Below are 22,434 nucleotides of genomic sequence, written 5' to 3' on the forward strand. Positions count from 1 at the left end.
CTTCTTTTCCTTCACTGCCTCTTTAACTTCCTGTGTCCACCATGGAGTTCTGATTTTTCTATACTTGCAGACAACCTCACCACATGCCTCTCTGGCTGAATCAATCAGGGTTTTCTTCAAGGCTTGCCACTGAATCTCCAAGGTTTGATTCCTGTTCTCACACTCTTTCATTTTTTTTTTTAATAATCTTTGTGTATTTTAGTCTACAGTTCACATCTGAGAGCTGCTCAACTTTTATTTGCTTTAAAACTTTCTTACATGTTATTCTTTTCAATATGAAATTCAATTTTATCCTGCTCAAGACTAAATAGTGATCAATAAATTATTAATATTTTAAATATTCTACATATAATATCATATCATAAATTATATTCTTATTTTAATCCTATACTCGTGCATAAAGAAAGTTTGCAATTGAAGTATCTTCACAGCTAGGCTACCTGTATATAGAGGCTGTTGACTTCACACTGACTGCCTTAGTATACCATAATGCAGAACAAACTTTCTAGATCTGTTTCAACTTTTACTGAGGTCTCCTCAGTGGGAGCTATAATCAGAAAGATATCGAAGTTTATTCAATGTTAAAAGTCATATTTTCTATATACAGAAGCAGTAAAATGGTGAATCACCGTATTTTTAAAATACTCTGGATCAGAGATAATTGAAGAAAGTTATTCTTATCAAGTAAATCATAATAGGCAAGAAAATAAATAACAAATAATTCAAGATCGTGAAGTATCTTCACTACCAGTCTGCTTATAAATATAGGCTGTTGATACTAATTGCTTTATTATCCCATAATACAAAGCACACAATTGACACATCAATTGCATAAGTATTTCATAATGAAAGCATACAAATTATGTGAATTCAACAGCCTCTATATGCAAGTAGCCTAGTTGTAAAGGCATGCACAAACTTTGCAATATGATTGGGTATAGGATTAAAACAAGAATATACAGTTCACCCTTGAACAACAAGGGGAAAGGTATGCACAAACTTTGCAATATGATTGGGTATAGGATTAAAACAAAAATATACAGTTTACTCTTGAACAACAAGGGGGTTGGGGGGGTGTCGACTTCCCACATTGTTCGAAAATCTGCTATAACTTTTGACTCCCCAAAAATTTAAACCAAAATTCTGTAAGGTATGTATATATACTATATTCTTACAATAAAGTAAGGTAGAGAAAAGAAAATGTTATTAAGAAAATCATAAGGAAGAGAAAATACATTTACAGTACTGTACTGTATTAATCGATACCATAAGTTTACATCGTCTGTTTACAAGATGAATTATGTCTGTTGGTACCTACATCAATATGATACAAAACACTATAGATGTTTTACATATTACTAACACAAGACATCAAAAATGAAAATATAATGCAAAAAAGAAATTATTCATATTTATTTACAGGTATAAAGATTCATGCAGCAATCTGATTGCTTTATGGTAGCCTAACTTATACACTAATGAATGAATCGTTTTTTTATGCTAATTAATTAATTTAACTAATTAATAATAAGCAAGAAAATAAATAATAAATAATTCAAGATCGTGAAGTATCTTCACTACCAGTCCGCTTATAAATATGGGCTGTTGACTTCATACCAATTGCTTTACTATCCCATAATACAAAGCATACAATTGACACATCAATTGTGTGCTTATTTTATGCAGTTATGGTACAGTTAATACTACATCCTTACATTTCTTTATATTTCTCTCAACTGCAAATGGCCGTGTACGGTCTGTAAGTGTTTGTTTGTGTAAGTTTTGATGAATTTTATTATTATTATTAAGAGAGACTTCCAGGGAGTCAGAGACTCATCGAGGGAGGCCACATACTACACACACCAGCTTTCATATTTATTCTTGAATTCATTCACACTGCTTGCACTCACAAAATCCAGTTGAAATCCATTCCAATCATGCACCACCCTATGAGAGAAAAATCTAGCCCTCACTCCCTTCTTATATCACTCCCTCTTTCTCCTGTTTGCTAGTGTCTGCAGTCTACAAATTCTCAAACTGTTTTTATAATCAGTATTCCACAATCCTGATATCATTTTTAACAGTCTCCTTTATACACTATCCAATATATCAGAATCACAACGGAAACCAGGAGACCAAGAACTGCGCACAATAGTCAAAGTGAGGTCTTATCAAGGCCATGTAAAGAGGCAAAATAACATCCTTATCTTTATATGTGAATATTTGTTTCAGCATTGCAATTATCTTTTGAGTTGCATTTGCAATCTTTGCCACATGGCTCCTGAACGTCAACTTCCTATCTACTAACACTCCAAGATCCCTAGCCTCATCAGTTTCTTCTAGCATAATCCCACCGATATAATACGATATTGGATATCTAATCATGCCGAAGTGAATGACTTTACATTTACTGACATTGAACTGACATCCATTTTCTCATGCCCAGTCCAGCCTATTCAAATCATTATGCAAGTACTGCATATCAGCAGCATTCCTGATTATCCTACCTATCTTTGCATCATCAGCAAACAGCAAATGGTTGATAGTTGGATACATCAGTCTTTGCACCACTCTTGTGCAATGGAATTACCATACATTCCTTCCATTCCTGTGGAATCATCCCTGTTCTGAGACTCATATTAAACAGCCTGGGTCAAATCAATAGCCAGTTCAGGTGAACACTCTTTTAGCACACGTGCTGATATCCCATCAGTCCCTATTGCTGAATTCTTATTCAGTTTGTGCAACAGCTCTTACCTCATCCTCGTACATCTGAGTTTCTTCATCCAGTGAAAAGGTAGCAGAGAGTTCAATGTTGCATACACCAGGTTGAGAGCTTTTAACAAAATGTGGCACTCATTAGTTGAACAACCTCTTCTGTGGCTGTAACCCTCATGCCACCATCCGCATTTAGAAGAGTTATTCTTTCATATTCATTCTTTCTTTTACTTGCAGCATATCAACAGAATTCTTGTGGGTTGGCTCTAGCATGCAGAGCCAGTTTCTTTTCATACTCAGACGTTGCTTTCCGTACAACAGTTGTGACTATTCTAACCTGCTACTTATAACTTTTATAACGGACATCATCCTTATGCACACAGTATTCTTTCCACTTATCCTTTTCTTACAAATCTCTTGCTTAATAAGATTACACATCCACTTGACTCCTACCCTATTTATTTTTCGAACTCTCGGGACACATTCTGATATCGCAACATTTAAGTATTGTTCAAATGCTTCCCATGCACTGTTGATATTCTTCTCATCCAGCAACCGATCCCATTCCACTGAACTCAGGATATTCCTCAGTTGGTCATAATTTCCTGCTTTGTAGTTCAGCATGTAACCTTTTCTGAATGGAGCATTCATAAACTTAGTTGCTTCCCAAGTGAGTTCTGCATGATCACTGTCACTAACTGGAGGCAGATAGTTACGTCTTTAACTGAAACGTCCTCTGACACTATAATCAAATCTAACACTCTTTGACCTCGCTTTTCTTCTGTCACATACTGCTTGAGAAAGTTGTCTCGCAAAAGTTCAATAAAGCATTTTCGTTCTTCTCATGAGATTCTACCGCTACCCAATCAATATTTGGATAATTGAAGTCTCCAATTATGATTGCTTTTCTATTTGGTGATGCATTTCTTCATCACTAGCAGCCGATCCACCAGGTCGGCTGGTAGTGAACACCCCACTATGTAATTCATCTTGTTAGATTCCACCTCACAATAGATAGCTTCAAAACTCACTGCCACATGAAAAATTGTTACTAGTATTGCAGTCATAGGTCTCAACTCTAACTGGATTCAAGACATTTGATATCATTAGCAGCACCCCCACTCCTCTCCTATCTATCCTTCCTAAAAATACTGTACCCTCGACACTCGACACCAGATAGTATGTCTGATTCTGTTAGCCAGGTCTCACTAATGCCTACAATCTGAGGTCCCAACATATTGACTAAGGCAACAAACTCTACCCCTTTGTTTCTGATACTCTTAGCATTCATTTAAGACAGAATAATCTATCTGCATGACACATTGGACAACTTGCAGATCTCTATTCTTCTGTAGTCCCTTATACATGTAAATATCTTTGCGCACGTTTGATGGGTCTGAACCCAACAAACTCTACCCCTTTGTTTCTGATATTCCTAGCATTCGTGTACAGACATAATAAACTATCTGCATGTTCTTGTATACTCATGTCTGCATGACAGTTGGACAACTTGCAGATCTCTATTCTTCTCTAGTGCCTTATACATGCAGACATCTTTGCACACATTTGATGGTCTGAACTGGACGAACACAAGTCGAAATCGTTCTCTCCTTGTCAACATTTTCATGACAAAGCCCATTCCCTTCAATAACACAGTTATATAACATTGTAACTCTTACTCATTCTCACCATTCCTCCCTTTATAATTTAGTCTCCCTGACTCTCTGTGTTAGGTCTCATACCAGTTATTAGTTTTTCTGGACTCCTGATACCAAACGCATTCAGGTGTCGGCTGTCCCTCTTATACAAATTCGGTCTTCTCTCAAATTCACTCCATATATCCAAAAACTCACGTCCATTCCTTCCACACAGCCTATGCATCAAATTGTTTGCTATCATAGATGCCCTTCTTAATATATTTTTATCATATCGAGGTAAAATACTGACGATTCTCACTCTTCATTCTCGCCTCTGCCAACAATCCTTTCATGTTCTCTCTCATATTGAACTTATTACCAGTTAAGTTGTTAGTAACTACTACAATTACAATTTCGTTTACTTTTCTTTCCTGTTTTTGAATTGCTTCCATTATATTCTTAATTTTCACATTTTAACTTTTTATAAATAGATTTGTGTACACCTTTATGATAGAAAATGATAAAATAGACTAGTATCTACATATATTTTATGCATTCATGACATACCTAACTTTTTCTTAATTTTTTTCAATATTTCTAAGCTATGCACAATTTTAGTTTTTTTAAATTGTTGCAAATCTCCAAAAAATTTTCCAATATTTTTATTCATAAAAAAACCACGTATAAGTGGATCCATGCAGTTTAACCCTGCATTCTTCAAGGGTCAACTGTAATTTCTTGTCTATTATGATTTACTTGATAACAAAAGCAAAACAACTTTCTATAACTATCTCTGATCCAGAGTATTTTAAAAATATTGTCATACACCATTTTACTACTTGTGTGTATAATTACTACATTCATTCAACCTTTTCTGAGTTTGCCTCCCATTGAGCAGACCTCAATAAAGATTGAAACTGGTCTAGATAGCAACCTTTCCCATAATGGATGGCAATATGGACATCCAAAAGAAAGTGTGCTTTGCATTATGGGATACTATGGTAATTATTGTGATGTCAAAAGTCTCTACACACCAGTAGCCTAGTCATGAAGATACTCCACACATGTACTTTGTTTGCTTATGCTCAGGTATAGGATTGAAACAATAACATAATTTCTTCGTAATTATTATTTACATGATAACCAAATAAAAAAAAAAATGCCCACACATATCATAAACTTACTACTAATCTTGGACATCTTGTCTTTTCCATTATCTCTAAAAATATTTCAATAGCTTTGAATTCATGAAGAAAATGTGCAACATCCTAAAAAAAGATGAAAAATTAATCGATGAAATATATTTTTTAAATATAGTTATTAAAATTTATACACTTATGTCTAACTATTGGTAGTGATAAAAATATGACCAAATTTTTCACTCAAAGTAATTTTTAACAGTACAAAACAGATTTTGGTTTTTTGGTTTTATGCACTTAGCATGATCAAATGCATGATTTCTAATGAGTGGAAGAACAAGATAATGTAAATATCTAAGGATAGACCTGGAACTCATGCAGCAAATTATAGACCAGTCAATATCTCTGGTGTGGTCATCAAGGTTTTGAAAAGGCTGATTAGGAATTGCATCCAGGTAGGTAGATAAGACATAACACTAGGATCCTCTATAGAGGAGCATTTAAAAATAGGTCTTGTTAATTTGTTCATATTCTATAACACAACTTTGTAACCAAGTGAAAAAACTTTCTACAACTATCTCTGATCAGAAGTATTTTAATAATAAAATATACACCTTTCAGCTAATTCTATATGGAAAATACACGATTTCTGCATTAATTCATCCTTGGTACTTTCTGGTTCTAGGTTCCACTGATGAATCTGGTCTGGGTAGTGATCATTCTCATAATTCATGGTAATATACACATCCAAAAGGAAGCACAATTTGCATTATGTGATACTAAGGCAATTGATGCGAAGAACCTTGGCAGTATCTGGTTCAGACTGCCTCAACAGGACGCTGCAAACAAAACCTCATCAAATGGGCTACCTCACTGGCCCAGACAATTGTGAGTGTGGGACAACCCAGTCCATGGAACACCTTCTTTCTTGCCCCTTTCTTCCATCACCTTGAGCAAAAGAGGACCTTATATCCTGCACAGAAAGAGGTTGATTGTGTAAGATACTGGAGGAACATCTGACCATATTTATTGTATATAAGTTATGTATACTTTCCTTTTTTTCATATTTAATTATTATTTCCCTGTATAATTCACCTACCAAATCTAAGCTGATCTCATTGTAATGTATCCTAATTTGTTGTAAATCATATTGTCCCACTTACTTACTACTGTACCACTTGTGTTTGGATACGAAATAAATAAAATAAATCACCACCTCTGGGTCTAGCTCCCACTGACGAGACCTCAATAAAGGTCGAAACCGGTCTGGGTAGTGACCCTTTCCATAATGCATAGCATTATACATACCTATAAGGATATGTGCTTTGCATTATGAGATACTAAGGCAAGTGATCAGAACTTATACCGCCTTTACCACGAGTTACCCCAGTCCTGAAAATACTTCAGGCGCAAACTTTGTTTGCTTTCACTTGGATAAAGGATTAAACCAAATATACAATAAAAAAGTAAGAGGTCAGTGGTGCATAAGAGAAAGAAAGTATGGTTCTAGGGGGGTACTCCAGCATTGAAAGAGAAATCTAATGAGAGGAAAATGTCCGCAACATGCAATAAGCAACCAAAGAGGAAGCTGGTAATCCAATCACAAAGGGCAGAAGGAAGACCATATAATGGAGCTTGGTAAGAGGGGTCTCAATGCCAGATTCGATCAAATACTTTGCAAGTTTCTCCAAACTTACTCATGGAATGAGAGCGGCAGAATCCGCACTAGTCTTCAGTACTTTTGAAAGTAATGGAGAAAGTCATTAATGGTAATTCTTCAATATCTGGCCACCCATCAATTAATTAGTGATTATTAATATGGATTCTACCAGTCTCATTCTGGTGAAATATTGTAGTACTCCCTCCATTTGTGCAGGATCAGGAGCAGGGGTCTTATTGATATCAAGATTATCTGAAGCCTTTTCTGTTGTCTCTTCTGATAAAAAATCTGAGGAGGCATGCTATGAGCAGTTCAAGGAGATTTGCCTTAGTTGTTCTATACAAGAGTTGAAGAAAAAACATTGATGCCAAGCGGTCTGTCTGCCTTATCATCAGTTGATGCTATCATGATACAATCAGAATGTGAGAAGAGTGGAAACACGGAAATAAAAAAAGAGCACCTAACCTTCTGATCTCTTAATAACAGATCAGAAGGTTAGACTTCCATTTAAGCAGGAGGCAATCTTTTTGCACTATATCCTTATGAAGTCTCTGTGGATTTTTAAAAATTTTTTTTTACAACTATTACAGTAAGTAGTAAAGGCTAAGTATGAAAATGAAGTTTATGACATGAGCCACCATATATATATATATATATATATATGTGCATGCTGAATTTTTTTGTTTTGGCATAATGAACTGTTTTGGCATAATTACTGAGAATTGGGGTTTGGTAGAGGTCAAGGGTTTTAGGAGAGTGAGGAATGTAGGCACTCATAGTCATATATTTTTTAAACTACAGTTAACACATATAAAAGAAATCTGAATTTAATATGAACTCCTATTATTTTGCCTATTGTAACATGAGCATCATTCAGGGAGTATGTATGAGACTGATTATAACATTCAAAATATGAAGTAAGAATGAATCATATAGCACAAATATACTTTTTGTAGCTGGGTCAAAAATGAGTGAAAAGGAGAAAGCACTATTAAAGTTTCAGGTAACCATGTATACAGGGTGTTCGGGATAAATTTGACATATTTATAATTAATTATATTTTTCCGTAAGTTACATGTATTAACACACACTTCTCTTCATTTAAAAGTTTGAACCCTTCTTCATTCATATACAAGATGTCAGAAAGGATGGATAGCTGGAACCCACCTGAATCATGGAAGAGAATAACTTGTATCATGATGATTCGTGCCCGCCATCAAAATAAGGATATTACGACTGCTGCCCAATGCTCCCTGAATACAGTAAAAACAATCAGGCATGAACTAGAGACTTGCAATGGTGACTACGAGGATGTAGCAAGAAGAAAGATCCCTAGCAGACGATCTGATTGCGTTCGTACAGCAGAATTCCTCGCAAATCTGCAGGAACAGGTGTTGAAGAACCCTGGCATTGGAATTCGGGCTTTGTTCGTGGAGTTGCTAACTGTAGTCAAGCCCTGGATAACAAGGGTAGCCAATGGTAGGCCGTATGTATGGCAGCAGGATTCGGCCCCTTGCCACACCTCTGGGAAAAGTCAAAAATGGTTGTCTGAAAATTTCTACGACTTCACCAGTCCAAATGTTTGGCCTCCAAACTCCCCAGACCTTAACCCCATGGATTATTTTGTATGGGGCGCAGTTGAAAAAGACACCAATCGCACTTCCAGTAATACAAAAGCCCAGTTAATGGATAAAATTAAAACAGTTTTTGCGGCCCTTCCCAGGGAGACTGTAGCATCAGCTTGTTCGAGGTTCCGAAGCAGAATTGAAGCTGTGATCGATGCTAATGGTGGTTATTTTGAGTAAATCTTGTTGATAGTATTGTAATTAACTCTGCCTGTAATGTTTTTTTGTCAATTCATTAAATTTAATAGATACAAAGAAGATTTTCTTTTTCCTTACGAAACTGTCAAATTTATCCCGAACACCCTGTATAGTTCTATAATTCAAGGTTAACTAAATAATAATTGAAAAACTATGAACAATTTGTGGTGATTACTTCCCAAAACTTTGAGATAGGCATGCAATCTGATCAGTTAAGATTAGGGCAATGATGCAGGGTTTTGCAAGTTTCAAGGAAGATAATCAAATTTAAATCTACTGTAGTGTAAAATCTTAGTCTGATTTCAATGAACTCTCTCTAGTGTCTATGGCATGAGAAGCATGGTCAGAACCCTCAGATTCTAAAAATCTCATACAATTTTGGTGTTCTGAGATTCTGATCTCAGCAGAATAGCTAATCTGTACAAACTAACAAAAGTTGGCAGAAACAGGTCCTTGATAAACACCAGGTATGAATCGGAGAGGCAATTTATCCTTGGTAGAAGGTAGAAAAGAAGATAACTTCCAAACTGGAAGACCAACTTTTCAACACCATTTTTCCTCAACTGTATCCGTCTTTGTTTCATTGATGATATCTTTGCAGTTTGATTCCATTCTAAAGTAAAATCACTCCAACTTCTGGAGAAAATAGATTCCTTATACCCCACATCAAGTTCACTATTGATCGTGAATCCAACAACAGTCTTCTTTTCTGGATACTTTAATAATCCATAATTCCACATGTAATATTGAATTTTCCATCTACAGGAAACTTTCCTCCACTGGCAGGTACATTCAACTGGCATTACATCATCATCCATCACAAGATACAGCTATTAACAAAAGTTTTGTTCACAGAGTTCATACAATTTTTTCTTTGGATTCCCTTCTATTAGAAGAATTAAATAAGAATCACTTGGGTGTTTAATGGATATAATGCAACCACCATTCAGAAAATAATAAGTATCATCCTACAGCCAGACTGTAATCTCATGTTAAAAGGATTTCAATACCCTACCTTAAAAAGAACTTGTGAACAAATATTATGGATATTTTGCAAATACAACCTAGTTTCAAATCAGTTCAAAAGTTATTTTCTTTCCTACTATGTGCCAAGGATGGAACAGCTAGTCTGTCCTGCTGACATCCGAATCTAAGAATACCAAGACTACATAAGATTTTTTAGAATCAAACGGTTCTGGCCTAGCTTTTCATGCCATAGACACTGGATATAGAATTCACTGGTATCAAACCAAGATACTACAGCAGATTTAAATTCGATCATCTATTCCTTGAACCTTGCAAAACCTTGTGTCATCCCCCTAATCTTAACCAATCAGATTGCATGCCTATCTCAAAGTTATGGGAAACAATCACCATAAACACACACACACACATAACCACAGTAATAAGATTTTTTAATAAGTAAATATTTCATCCTAAGTATCATAGGACATCTTCGGTACAATTAATTTAAACAATACTAGAATTACATACAGTTAGGGCACATGCTTACAATGGAATCCCTCTCTTCATGCAGTAACGTGTTATAGAAATAAATTAAAATATATCTGAATGAAAAAAAAAAAAAAAAAAAAAAATCAAGAAATGCATTTCTGAACATCAAGACCATATCCGTCTCATCGAACTGCATAAATCTGACCTCGCACAACACAGAATTGAAAACCCAAACCATAGGATCCACTGGAAAAAAAAACCAAACTTCTACATAGATCTTCATATAAACATGAACGTTTATATAGAAAAAGTGCTGAAGCCGTACGTCACAGACCTAATTTGAACCGTAATGACATTCTTACTATCCCAAAAGTGCGGGAAATTGCCATCCTAAATTGTGTAACATAATTTTATATGTTATCTCATTTTAATGTAATCTTTTTTTTTTCAGATATTTTAATTTATTTCTATAACATGCTACTACATGCAGAGAGGGATTCCATTGTAAGCATGTGCCCTAAATGTATGTAATTCCAGTATTGTTTGAATTAATTGTACTGAAGATGTCCTTTGATACTTAGGACGAAATATTTATTTATTAAAAAATCTTATTACTGTGGTTACATGTGTATGTTTAGTCATGAATGTTCCACAGGTTTCATTATACAGCAAAATCATCATAAACCGTTTACAGTTGTTTATTTATTTTTTATTAACAAATATTTAGCCTTGATTTAAAAAAACTTGGTTTTCTGGAACATTAACAGCACTTTCTCCTGTTCATTCAGCTATGACTCAGACACAAAGAGGTACACTCAAGCTATACAATTCATTCTTGTGTTTCATATTTTGAATGTTTTAACTATTCTAATACATTTTCCTTGAATGATGATCATGTAACAATAAGAATCTTGAGGCAGAGAAGATCATATAGAGTAGATTCAAGGTTTACTTCATCATCATCATCAAATTCCTGCCATGTACCCTCAAGGGGTGTACAGGATATGACAGTACTACATGAAAAAAATTACATCATTACTAACTTCATATCTACAATTTTCCTCCAAATCAGTCTGTTACTTGTCAAGACTATAACATTATCAGATCTTATATTTCTATTGTCTAAGGCACTTTGTACTGTATCAATCCACCTACAACTTGGTCTCCCTCTGGGTCAGTTTGCTGCCAACCTGGCAGAGAACACTTGTTTTGCTAATCTTTCTTCGCCCATTCTGTTTAAGTGACCACACCACCTGAGATTAGCTCTGCTAATGCATTCCTGGATGTTGACAATGTCAAGCTCTTTCCTAATATCCTCATTTTTAATATGATATTGCCATTGATGCTATCTGTTCACGCCTATAATCTTTTTCAGGACTCTCATATCTGCGGTCTCTAGTCTTTGGTCAAGTGTTTTACTTCTGACCCAGCTCTCAGATCCATAAGTTAAAATTGGTTTGAACACTGTCTTGTATACAGCTGATTTAGTGTTCCGACTAATTTCTCTCTTATTCCATATGAATTTATTCAATTGACTTCCTACCATACCAGCTTTGCTGATTCTGTTGTCTATTTCTATATTTAATTTACCATCTTCAGTAAAAATCGTGCCTAAGCAGCTGAAATCTTTTACTTGTTCCACAGGTTCTCCATTCACAACACAGTTGACATTTCAATGATTCTGCCTATTTTCATTATCTTTGTCTTTTTATTGCTGACCTTCATACCATATCTATTACAACAGCTATTCCATTTAGTTAGAGAATCTTGCCGACTTGTAGCGGATTTATTTAGAAGTATAACATCATCCGCATAAAGCAAAGAGCTGACATTAACATCTCCAATTCTGATATTATGTTTAATACCACTTTCCTTCATAATGTGATCCATATAGATAATGAATAACCGAGAGGATAATGTACATCCTTGTCTCACACCAGATTTAACATTAAACCATCTTCCTGTACTTCCTTCAATTCTAACTACTGACTTACAACTCAAATAAAGACTAAGTATTGCTTGATATAATGCCCCATTGACACCATATAACTGTAGCGAATTGAATAGCTTCTCTCTTGGCACCTTGTCATATGCCTTTTCCAGAACGACAAAACTTAAATACAGATCTTTGTTATATTCCCATGATTTCTCGACTATTTGTCGTAAAGTGAAGATCTGATCCTGACAGCCTCTATTTGGTCTGAATCCAGCTTGTTCTTCACCAAGCTTTTCTTCCACAATTCTTCTCAACCGTTTCTCAAGTATACTTGCATAGATCTTCCCAGGAATACTCAGTAGGGAAATACCTCTGTAATTCTCACATTCAGTTTAATTTCCCTTTTTATATATGGGTACTATGAGAGCTCTACTCCAATCATTGGGAATTCGTCCCTCTGTCCAGGATTTCTGAACTATGCAGTGCAGCCACTGTAAGATTTTTATACCACCATACTTCAGCATTTCTGGTCGAATATCATCTACTCCTGCTGCCTTTCCACATTTCAAGCCTTTGATGGCTTTTTCTACTTCAAGTATGGATATGTATTCCTAACTGCATGCCTGGTCAGTTTTTTTTTACCACTGTGCTGTCATCACTGCTTGTTTCATTTAGCAGTTTTTCGAAGTAATTACTTCATACTTCAAGGATATCTTTTTCTCCCATTTTCATGTCACCTTTATTATCTCTAACTCCTTTTACAGCACTCTTTCCTCCATTCCTAAGCTTCTTCAACAATCTCCAGAATATTTTGCCACCTTCTTGATATTTATTTTCTATATTCTTCCCAAAGTCCTCCCATGACTTTTGTTTAGCTAGTTTTACACAGTGTTTAGCATTCTTGCATTTGTCTCTGTATTCTCTAAGAGCACAAGCTGACTTATTTGACAGGTATGCTTTCTTCTTTTCCTTCACTGCCTCTTTAACCTCCTGTGTCCACCAGGGAGTTCTGATTTTTTTATCCTTACAAACAACCTCACCACATGCCTCTCTGGCAGAATCAATCAATGTTTTCTTCAGAGTTTGCCAATGAATCTCCAAGATTTGATTCCTGTTCTCAACTCTTTCATTTTTCCTTCAATAATCTTTGTGTATTTTAGTCTACAGCCCACATCTGAGAACTGCTCAACTTTTATTCGCTTTAAAACTTTCTTACATGTTATTCTTTTCAATATGAAATTCAATTTTATCCTGCTCAAGACTAAATAGTGATCACTTCCAATTTCAAATCCTCTGTACACTCTGGTGTCCTGCACCAGGGAGAAAACATCACTATCAACAATAACATAGTCAATGAGACTTTTCTTATTCCTAGCCTCTTCTCTCCATGTGAATTTGTGCACATTTTTATGTTGGAACATGGTGTTAGTAATAACCAGTCCATGTCCTGAGCAGAAATCCAACAGATATTTGCCATTATTATTAGCTTTGCTCTTTTCTCCAAATTTTCCTAAAATATTTTTGTATGTCTCACAATCATTTCCTACTCTGCTATTTAGATCCCCAACAAGGACCAACTTTTCCTTTTTCATTGTGTCAGTTGCTTTTTCTAAAGCCTCAAAAAATTCCTCCACTTCTACCTTAGTAGAACCTTCTGTGCGACCATAGGCACAAATAAGTCTCATTGACCAGTTCCCCATTCTCATATTTGCCCACATTACTCTACTTGAGACTGGCTGCCATTCAAGAAGATTAGCCTCGTATTTTGTGTTGAATACAATGGCTACTCCTTCTTTTCCTTGATTGTCATTGCCTGAATATAATATTTTGTATTTATTGCTGAGAAAGATCTCACCATTTTTTGTCTTTTTTGTTTCAGTCATCCCTATGATGTCGATCTGGTACTTATCTAATTCCTCAGCTAGCTCCATTTCTTTGCCATTCAGGCTTCTTATGTTGATAGTACCAATCTTTAACTCTGGTGATGTTGAGTTGGGGTTTGTTTTCAGATTTGTTTCAGTAGCTGACTTTTCGCTGTTCGCCCTGGTTCCCTGGCGAAAACAACGAGGGGCCTTGTTTAAACGGGCGACGCCCCAGCCAGCATGAAATTTTGTCATGTTGTACCATCGTTTTTGATTTTGGTTTTTTTAACCAATAAGAATACAATTTGGTCGGCTAAATCCCAAATTGCCAGCCCATCCTCGTTCGTTCAGTATCCAAATAGATACCCAACAGGGTGCACCACGAGAAGGTGAGGATTGGACATTAGGTCAGAAGCCCTGGTCGGTTCTCCGCATTCCTTTAAAGGCTATGTGGAGGTCTCCTCTCAGTTATACAGCTTTGACCCTTAAGCACCCCTCAAGGTTTACTTTTGACACAGAATGTCAGAACTCTCTCCATAAAAATACCTAGAGAAGAAACATAAGAGAGAATAAGAGTATCTTATTCTCTCTTATGAGAATAAGGAGTGAATAGGTGTGTAGAGAGAAGGAATAGCAAATATTATTGCCCTCTTTTAGATAGCAAAATAAATACTTATAGAAGAAATGAGATCAATTCACAGGGAAAAAAAAAAAAGAAAAAAAAACACGAATAAGGTTTATGTTAAGTGTTGCTAAGAGGAGAGTTAAAATCTAGTATTTAGAGGAAAGCTGGTAAAGAAAGGTTTTTGGAAGTTGGGAAAATGATGAGTATATCTAATAGCAAACAGTTCTGCTTCCCTTCCAACTCAACTGGTGAAGTTATGGGGGGATCAATGTGATTTTGAACATTAAAGTTCAAAGAACGACTATTTCACAGTTTGGGTAATTAATTACATAATCAAATAAATCAGTGCACAGCTGTCAGAATTAGGAGAGAAGTAAAGGCAGCATAAAGTGAGGTATGAAAACTTGAGCCGGAGAAGATCATATGGAGTAGATTCAAAGTTTAGTAACATCTGGCACAGAATGTCAGAAGAATATTGTCCGTGAAAATACTTATAAACAAGATGAAGACAGAAAGAGAAAATTTAAGCGGGAATGAATCTGGGTGGGTGGTGGGGGAGACTCTTCTAAAGTGCATCAAGCATTCTTATGAAAATTTTTGGTGCACCACCCAAAATATCTGAGCAGTATTTCAAAGATAGACAGATTTATGTACGGAATAATTATGAAAAAAATTGCACGATCATAAATTGAAAAATTATTATCTACCTCATCAACAGAGATGTCCCACAATGTACACACTTCTTCTTCTAACTTTAAATCTAATTCTAAAATTCCTAGACCAGAGGTCCCATTAGCTATTTGAACATTAGAATCCACTGAATCACCTTCATTCTCTACTACCTAAAAAGCAATAATAAAATACACTTTAATTAAGCTTTAAATTTTCAAAAAATTATTGGATTTATTATAATAATAAGCACAAACATATAAAAAATATAACCGATAAATTCTGAAGGAAGTTTTCGGTATTGAGACCACATTATGATGTAAATAAAATTTGGTGAATTGAATGCATGAGAACGTGCATTCCACAAATAGGTTAAGGCTATTTGGTTTCGTTATGTTGATATCTTTGCTGTTTGGCCTCATTCTGAAAATGAACTTACCACTTTCTTACAACAGATCAATAGCCTTCAACCACACATTCAATTCAATTCAGCATGGAAAAAGAAAAGATTGGCAGTTTACCATTCTTGGACATCCTTCTTATGCACATAGTAATTTATCAACCAGTGTTTATCGAAACCTTCCTTTACTGGCAGATAGATTCATCAAAAGTCTGCTCATCACACCTCTCAAAAAATTGGTGTTATCAAGTCTTTAATTAATAGAGCGCATAATGTGTGCTCCTCTCCCTCAAGCTTATAACAAGAACTTCTATCAAATCCAGCAGATAATTGACTCCTATGTTCCAACACCTCAGGATCTTCAACAGAACACAGGGTTCCAATTCCTTATATTTCTGGCATCTCTGAACTGATTGGTAGAATTTTGAAGTATCATCTCATTCCCACATATTTTCCTATCAACAAAATTTCTCATCTGTTGTCATCTACAAAAGACAAACTGTCACCTCTATCATTACATGGCATTTACCAGATACCATGTGAATGTAATCTAACATACTTTGGGCAGACAGGCCAATCTGTAGAAAAAAGAATTAACGAACATCAATATTATGTCGAATACATGAAACCTCAAAAGTCTGGCCTGCACAACATAGTATTGACACTAAACACATATCCACTGGGATGAAGCTCGTCTTCTCCATAGAAGCAGGTTTAAATATGATCACCTTTTCAAAGAAAGTTGCGAAGCCTTTTACATTGGCCAAATCTGAATCGGAATGATTGTCTCTCTCTCTCTCCCCCCCAAAAGTTTGGAAGATTCTTATATTAAGTAACCATCAAAAATAGTTTTCAATAGTAATTTTAATAATATTATTTATGAATATTAATTTCTAACATGCGGCAACAGTTTTTAATTGGTAAACCACCGATTGCTGTACGTACCTTGTATTCCCATTCCTTTGATTTGCTTGTTTCTACACACTGATAATGTACTGTTCTTTTCAGTAAGAAATATCTGTACTCTCATTTCATTAAAGTTAATTACTGTAGTTATCATGTAATTTACTGTTTAAAGTAAAGCAGATGTAGCTTTGCAAGAGGACTAAGTGTTGAAGAGAGAGCTGCATTTGTTGAGATCACTGTGAAAAGATAAGTTTAAAATTTGAAATTTTGTCTGGCATTAGCAATAGTTAGTTTTTTAGATATTGTTGAATGATAGTCGTGATCAGTAGGCAGTGTTTGATGTAGTTATAATTCTGTATTTAATACTATTATTATTAAGAGAGACCTCCAGGGAGTCAGACACTAACCAAGGGAGGTCATATACTACACACACCAGCTATCATACTTATTCTTGAATTCATTCAGGCTGCTTGCACTCATAACATCCTAAGACAATCCATTCCAATCATGCACCACCCTCTGAGAGAAAATTCTGTATGACTCTTTCAGAAGTTTGTAAGTCTCAATCATATCACCTGCAATCTACAAATTCTCAATCTGTTTTTATAATCAGTATTCCACAATCCTGATATCATTTTTAACAGTCTCCTTTGTACACTATCCGATATATCAGAATCAAAACAGAAACCAGGAGACCATAGCTGTGCACAATAGTCCAAGTGAGTTCTTATCAAGGCCATGCAAAGAGGCAAAATAACATCCTTATCTTTATATGTGAACATTTGTTTCAGCATTGCAATTATCTTTTGAGTTGAATTTGCAATCTTTGCCACATGGCTCCTGAACGTCAACTTCCTATCTACTAACACTCCAAGATCCCTAGCCTCATCAGTTTCTTCTAGACTAATCTCACCAATATAATACGACACTGGATATCTAATCATGCCGAAGTGAATGACATTACATTTACTGAGATTGAAATGACACCCATTTTCCCATGCCCATAATTCCAGCCTATTCAAATCATTCTGCAAAGACTGCATATTATCAGCATACGTGATTACCCTACCTACCTTTGCATCATCAATAGCTGTATGTCACTTGTCAAATCCTTCCCAATATCATTAATGTACAGATTGAATAACAGTGGACCAAGCACTGATCTTTGTGGTACACCACTTGCTATTTTTTTATTATTAATCTTTGTACTGGTTATGGCAGTACTATCCTTACATCACGTCCAAACTTCATATAGGCCTAAGCCTTTACGAGTGTTTTACCCTATGCCTGTTCTAGTTATCATTGTAGTCATTCTCTGGTGGTAATGCCATGCCACCAGTGTGCCCTGTAGGGCCCTCAAGGAAAGAACTTTTATATCCTTCTGCCTAAGCCCAAGCTATTTTAAGTCCTTATAACTATCTGCACTCTTAACTTAACATATGCCATGTTAAGAGATGGTGGCGCTGGTAAACCTCGGAGTTGCTCCATGTTCCTCCCTTATCTTACTAACTAGATATCTTTCAGCCAGCCATCCTGTTATCTCCATGCTAATATTGTATAACCCAAACCCATTTTCTCCAATTTATGCAACAGTCTACCATGCTATATTCTGTCAAAAGCCTTAGCAAAATCCAAAAGTATCATGGTATATTTTAAGTCCTTATAACTATCTGCACTCTTAACTTAACATATGCCATGTTAAGAGATGGTGGCGCTGGTAAACCTCGGAGTTGCTCCATGTTCCTCCCTTATCTTACTAACTAGATATCTTTCAGCCAGCCATCCTGTTATCTCCATGCTAATATTGTATAACCCAAACCCATTTTCTCCAATTTCTGCAACAGTCTACCATGCTATATTCTGTCAAAAGCCTTAGCAAAATCCAAAAGTATCATGGTATATTCATTCCCCTTGTCTAGTTCAATGATAACATTTGTTAGAGAATGTGAGCAAGTTGCTAAAACATGACCTTCCCTTAGTAAACCCATGTTGTTCATTGTAAAGTAGAGAGTCACTGTCAACCCATTTCTGAATGTGGGCCCTAACAATTTTACCAAAATCTTCACCACCACCACTCATGAGATACTAATTGGTCGATAGTTGGATACATCTGTCTTTGCACCACCCTTGTGCAATAGAATTACCATACATTCCTTCCATTCCTGTGGAATCTTCCCTATTCTGAGACTCATATTAAACATCCTGGTCAAAGGAATGGCCAGTTCAGGTGAACACTTTTTTAGCACACGTGCTGATATTCCATCGGTCCCTATTGCTGAATTCTTATTCAATTTGTGCAACAGCTCTAATACCTTGGCCTCACACACCTACATTTCTTCATCTAGTGAAGAGGTAACAGTGAGTTCAATGTTGTGTTCACCAGGTTGATAGCTTTTAACAAAATGGGCACTCATTAACTGAACCACCTCTTCTGCATCTGTAACCCTCATGCCATCTGGATTTAGAAGAGTTATTCTTTCATATTCATTCTATTTTTTACTTGCAAAATATTGAATAGAATTCTTGTGGGTTGTCTTTAGCATGCAGAGCCAGTTTCTTTTCATACTCAGACTTTGCTTTCTGTGCAACAGTTGTGAGATTATATTTTTTGTTTCTTATGTGTAGTTTGAGCATGACTGAAATGGCGGTGAAATGTAAGATTGTGCAAAAGAACAAATTCACGTGGCATGGATTTTTTGAAAATGGTGAGATGTCATGAATGCAGTATGTATGCTTGGGGTGAGACTGAAGATATTTATGTGGAGAGGAAAAATAAGAGATATGAGAGTTTTGGTGTGTAAGAAGTACAGCATACTTATGGACTATGAGATATCGTTGAATGCAAGCAGCAGCAAGCAAAAGATTGTGAATGTAGCTATGGGAGTAAGTAGAGTTGATGGTACAACCGAGTGCTTGAACGGTAACAGTATGACAGCAGCTGAAAGTGGCGATGATGAGTTAGCGATGTTTAGTGGTAAAACAGCATGCACAGATGACAGCAAGTTAGTGGTGGTAAGTGGTATGAGAGCCAGTGGCAAGTTAGCAGTGGTGAGCAATACGACAGCGGACATGCAGGGTAGTGAAAATGCAATTTGTATAAATAACACTGAAAAATTAATTCAAGATACGTAAGCAAAGTTGGCAAAGATGAGGCAAGAGATTAAACGTATGTGGAATGAACTGAGGAAATTATGGATTTGCATGGGAATGTGAGGAAGAATGGGATGAAAGATTTGAAAGAAATATCGATTGATTTGAGAGTGGCAGTATATGGAGATTCAATGATAAGAGGTGTGCTGATTAAAAAGGTGCACAAGGTCTGTTTTCTGGGAAGTAGAATGAGCAGGGTGGTAGAAGCATTGGATAAGAGGAGTATATGAGCAAAAGAGATCTTACACGAATGATCTGACTGGTAACAAGAAAAAGTAAGAAAGGATGTCATGAGGCTGTTAAGGAGAGTGACAAATAACAGTGTGGTAGGTAAGGTAGTCAGCATGTTGCTCAGGTGATAATGATGAGTTGAGAAGGTGAGCAAAGATTATTAATGGTATGCTAGCAGAGTTGTGTGAGAAGAAAGAAGTTCATTTTGTGAATGTGTGGGATGAGTTTGAGAGGTGGATAGAACTGTACATTTGAATGGATTTGTGTGAGTCAGTTGGAGAAACTGTTGCTGCAAGAGAGAGAATGACTGAAGTGATGAATATAAGACCTGAGGAAGCATGAGGTGTTGTAGAAGAGCAAGGGAGTAAGATAGGCAAAATTTGTGAACTGAGAGGAGAGTGGCATGAGCAGAGAGGAGGAACACAGAGCAGACAAGGAATTGGGGAGGTCAGGGTGGACAGGGGGACACTGCATGAAAAGTATAGATGATGGTTTCAGGAGCAGATGCATGAGTGTGCAAGAAAGGATTAAGACAGTCAAGGGTGTGGGAGCAACACTTAGATTTGGGGAGGGGTGTAATATGATGATAGAGAGGGGAGAGTGTAGAGGAGTCATGTCCGAAAAGTGGGGTTAGTGGGACTTATTATAGGAACAGAAATGAGCTAGTATATTTGTTTACAAATGCTAGATGTATTCGAAACAAAGGGGAATGAAATTGTAGCATTGATAGAGTTCATTAGCCCAAAAATTGTTGATAAAACGGGGCTGAACGAGGATGACATTCTGATATGAATAGAGATGGAGAGATATGCAGTCTTATGTGAAGACAAAGCAAAAAGGGAGGAGGAGCATTATTGATGATGGCAGAGAAGTTGTGGCTCATCTAGGGTAGAGATGCATGGAGCAAATACTGACAGTGGTTTTGAAGCAGTATGGTGTTTAGTTTAGTGAAGGTAGTAAGATGGAAATATTTAGACAAATTGGTCTAGCTAATAAGAAAAGGGTAATTTCGATTATGGTAATATAGACTGGAATGAAGAGATGGCATCAGGAAACAAAGAGAATACATTTCTTGAGTTTTTAAGGGATAGCTACCTTAAGCGGTATGTAAAAGAGGTCACATCTGGATCGAGGGTCTCAGATTTCATTATCTCGTCAGAAGATGTTGTAAATCAAGTGTCGCATCATCTTTTAGTTGGTGAAAGTGACCATGAAGTGATCACTTGGGTAGTGGGGTAGTGTCCAGCCATATCAGGATTTTTGTGAGAAAGAGTTATATGTGGAACTATAAGGCAGGTGATGATGGAAAACTCAGGAGGGAGCTTGCAGTGATTGCAAGGGGATAGTCAGTTGTTTGCAGATCATGGAATGATGAATTGCAGGGGAAGGAAATCAACTCGGGTGTCTACTCAGGAATTATCTGGCAGAGGCAATGACAGGGTGTATTCCAAAGGTTAGAAGATTAAATAAGGTATAGTAGCAAAGAAATTAATCTGAACACTCACATTTTAAAGAAAAATTTTAATTTCACAAAAAATAACTACAAAAATTAAACTCTTAACTTTATCTAATAATTTATACGTGCTCCTCTGTTCAGTTCATTAATTATAAGTTCATTAATTCACTTAGGCGTGGACAACAAATGTAGAACACATTTTTCTTATTTCTACATCTCGAAACCATACTTTTATAATGGATTGCATTAAGTTATCCTTTATATCACAATTTAATTTTCTAAGTCTCTTTTCACTATGACCCACAAATTTTATATTGGATTAATGTCAGGAGAGTTATCTGGCCACAGAAGCAATGGATGTTGTGATTTTTGAGGAACTCTTTCACTTTTTTTGAAGTGTGGCAGAGAGCAAGATCCTGTTGGAAAATGAGTTCACTGTCTTTCTGGATCTGTGAGACCATCCTTTTCTCCAATAGTTTTATGTATTGGTCACTTTTCATCATACCGTCAACAGGCACAAGTGATCCTGAATCATCATGTGTAAAACAACCACAGAACATCTTTTTACCTGGTTGTTTAGGAGCTTATTGAAGGTGGGAGGGAGAAGTCTTCTCAGCTGCTGATTTGCAAATGTAGGATACTAGCTCTCTTTGGATAAAGAAATGGCTCTTATCTAAGAATATGACCTTCTTCCACTGCTCAACAATCCAATCTTTGTACACATTTGCCCATTGGAGTCTCTTTTTTTTTGCATAGCCTTCATCAAC

The 22,434-nt window shown here is 36.1% G+C and overlaps 1 protein-coding gene across 6 annotated transcripts in view; it reads right to left on the minus strand.

Annotated features, from left to right (window-relative positions):
- Nucleotides 1-22,434, minus strand: part of LOC150092666 (protein saal1) — a 226,446-nt gene that overhangs the window by 146,807 nt on the left and 57,205 nt on the right. For all 6 annotated transcript variants that reach the window (XM_090414561.1, XM_090414560.1, XM_090414559.1 and 3 more), the window contains exons 4-5: nt 15,563-15,697; nt 5,540-5,623 (exon numbers count right to left, since the gene is read on the minus strand). In XM_090414561.1, coding sequence (XP_090270687.1) covers nt 5,540-5,623; nt 15,563-15,697 — 219 coding nt within the window. The remainder of the gene's footprint in view (nt 1-5,539; nt 5,624-15,562; nt 15,698-22,434) is intronic.

Source organism: Typopeltis vanoorti, chromosome 25 (genome assembly GCF_054136105.1).
Source record: "Typopeltis vanoorti isolate ZY-2024b chromosome 25, IOZ_Tvanoo_1.0, whole genome shotgun sequence".
NCBI lineage: Eukaryota > Metazoa > Arthropoda > Arachnida > Uropygi > Thelyphonidae > Typopeltis > Typopeltis vanoorti.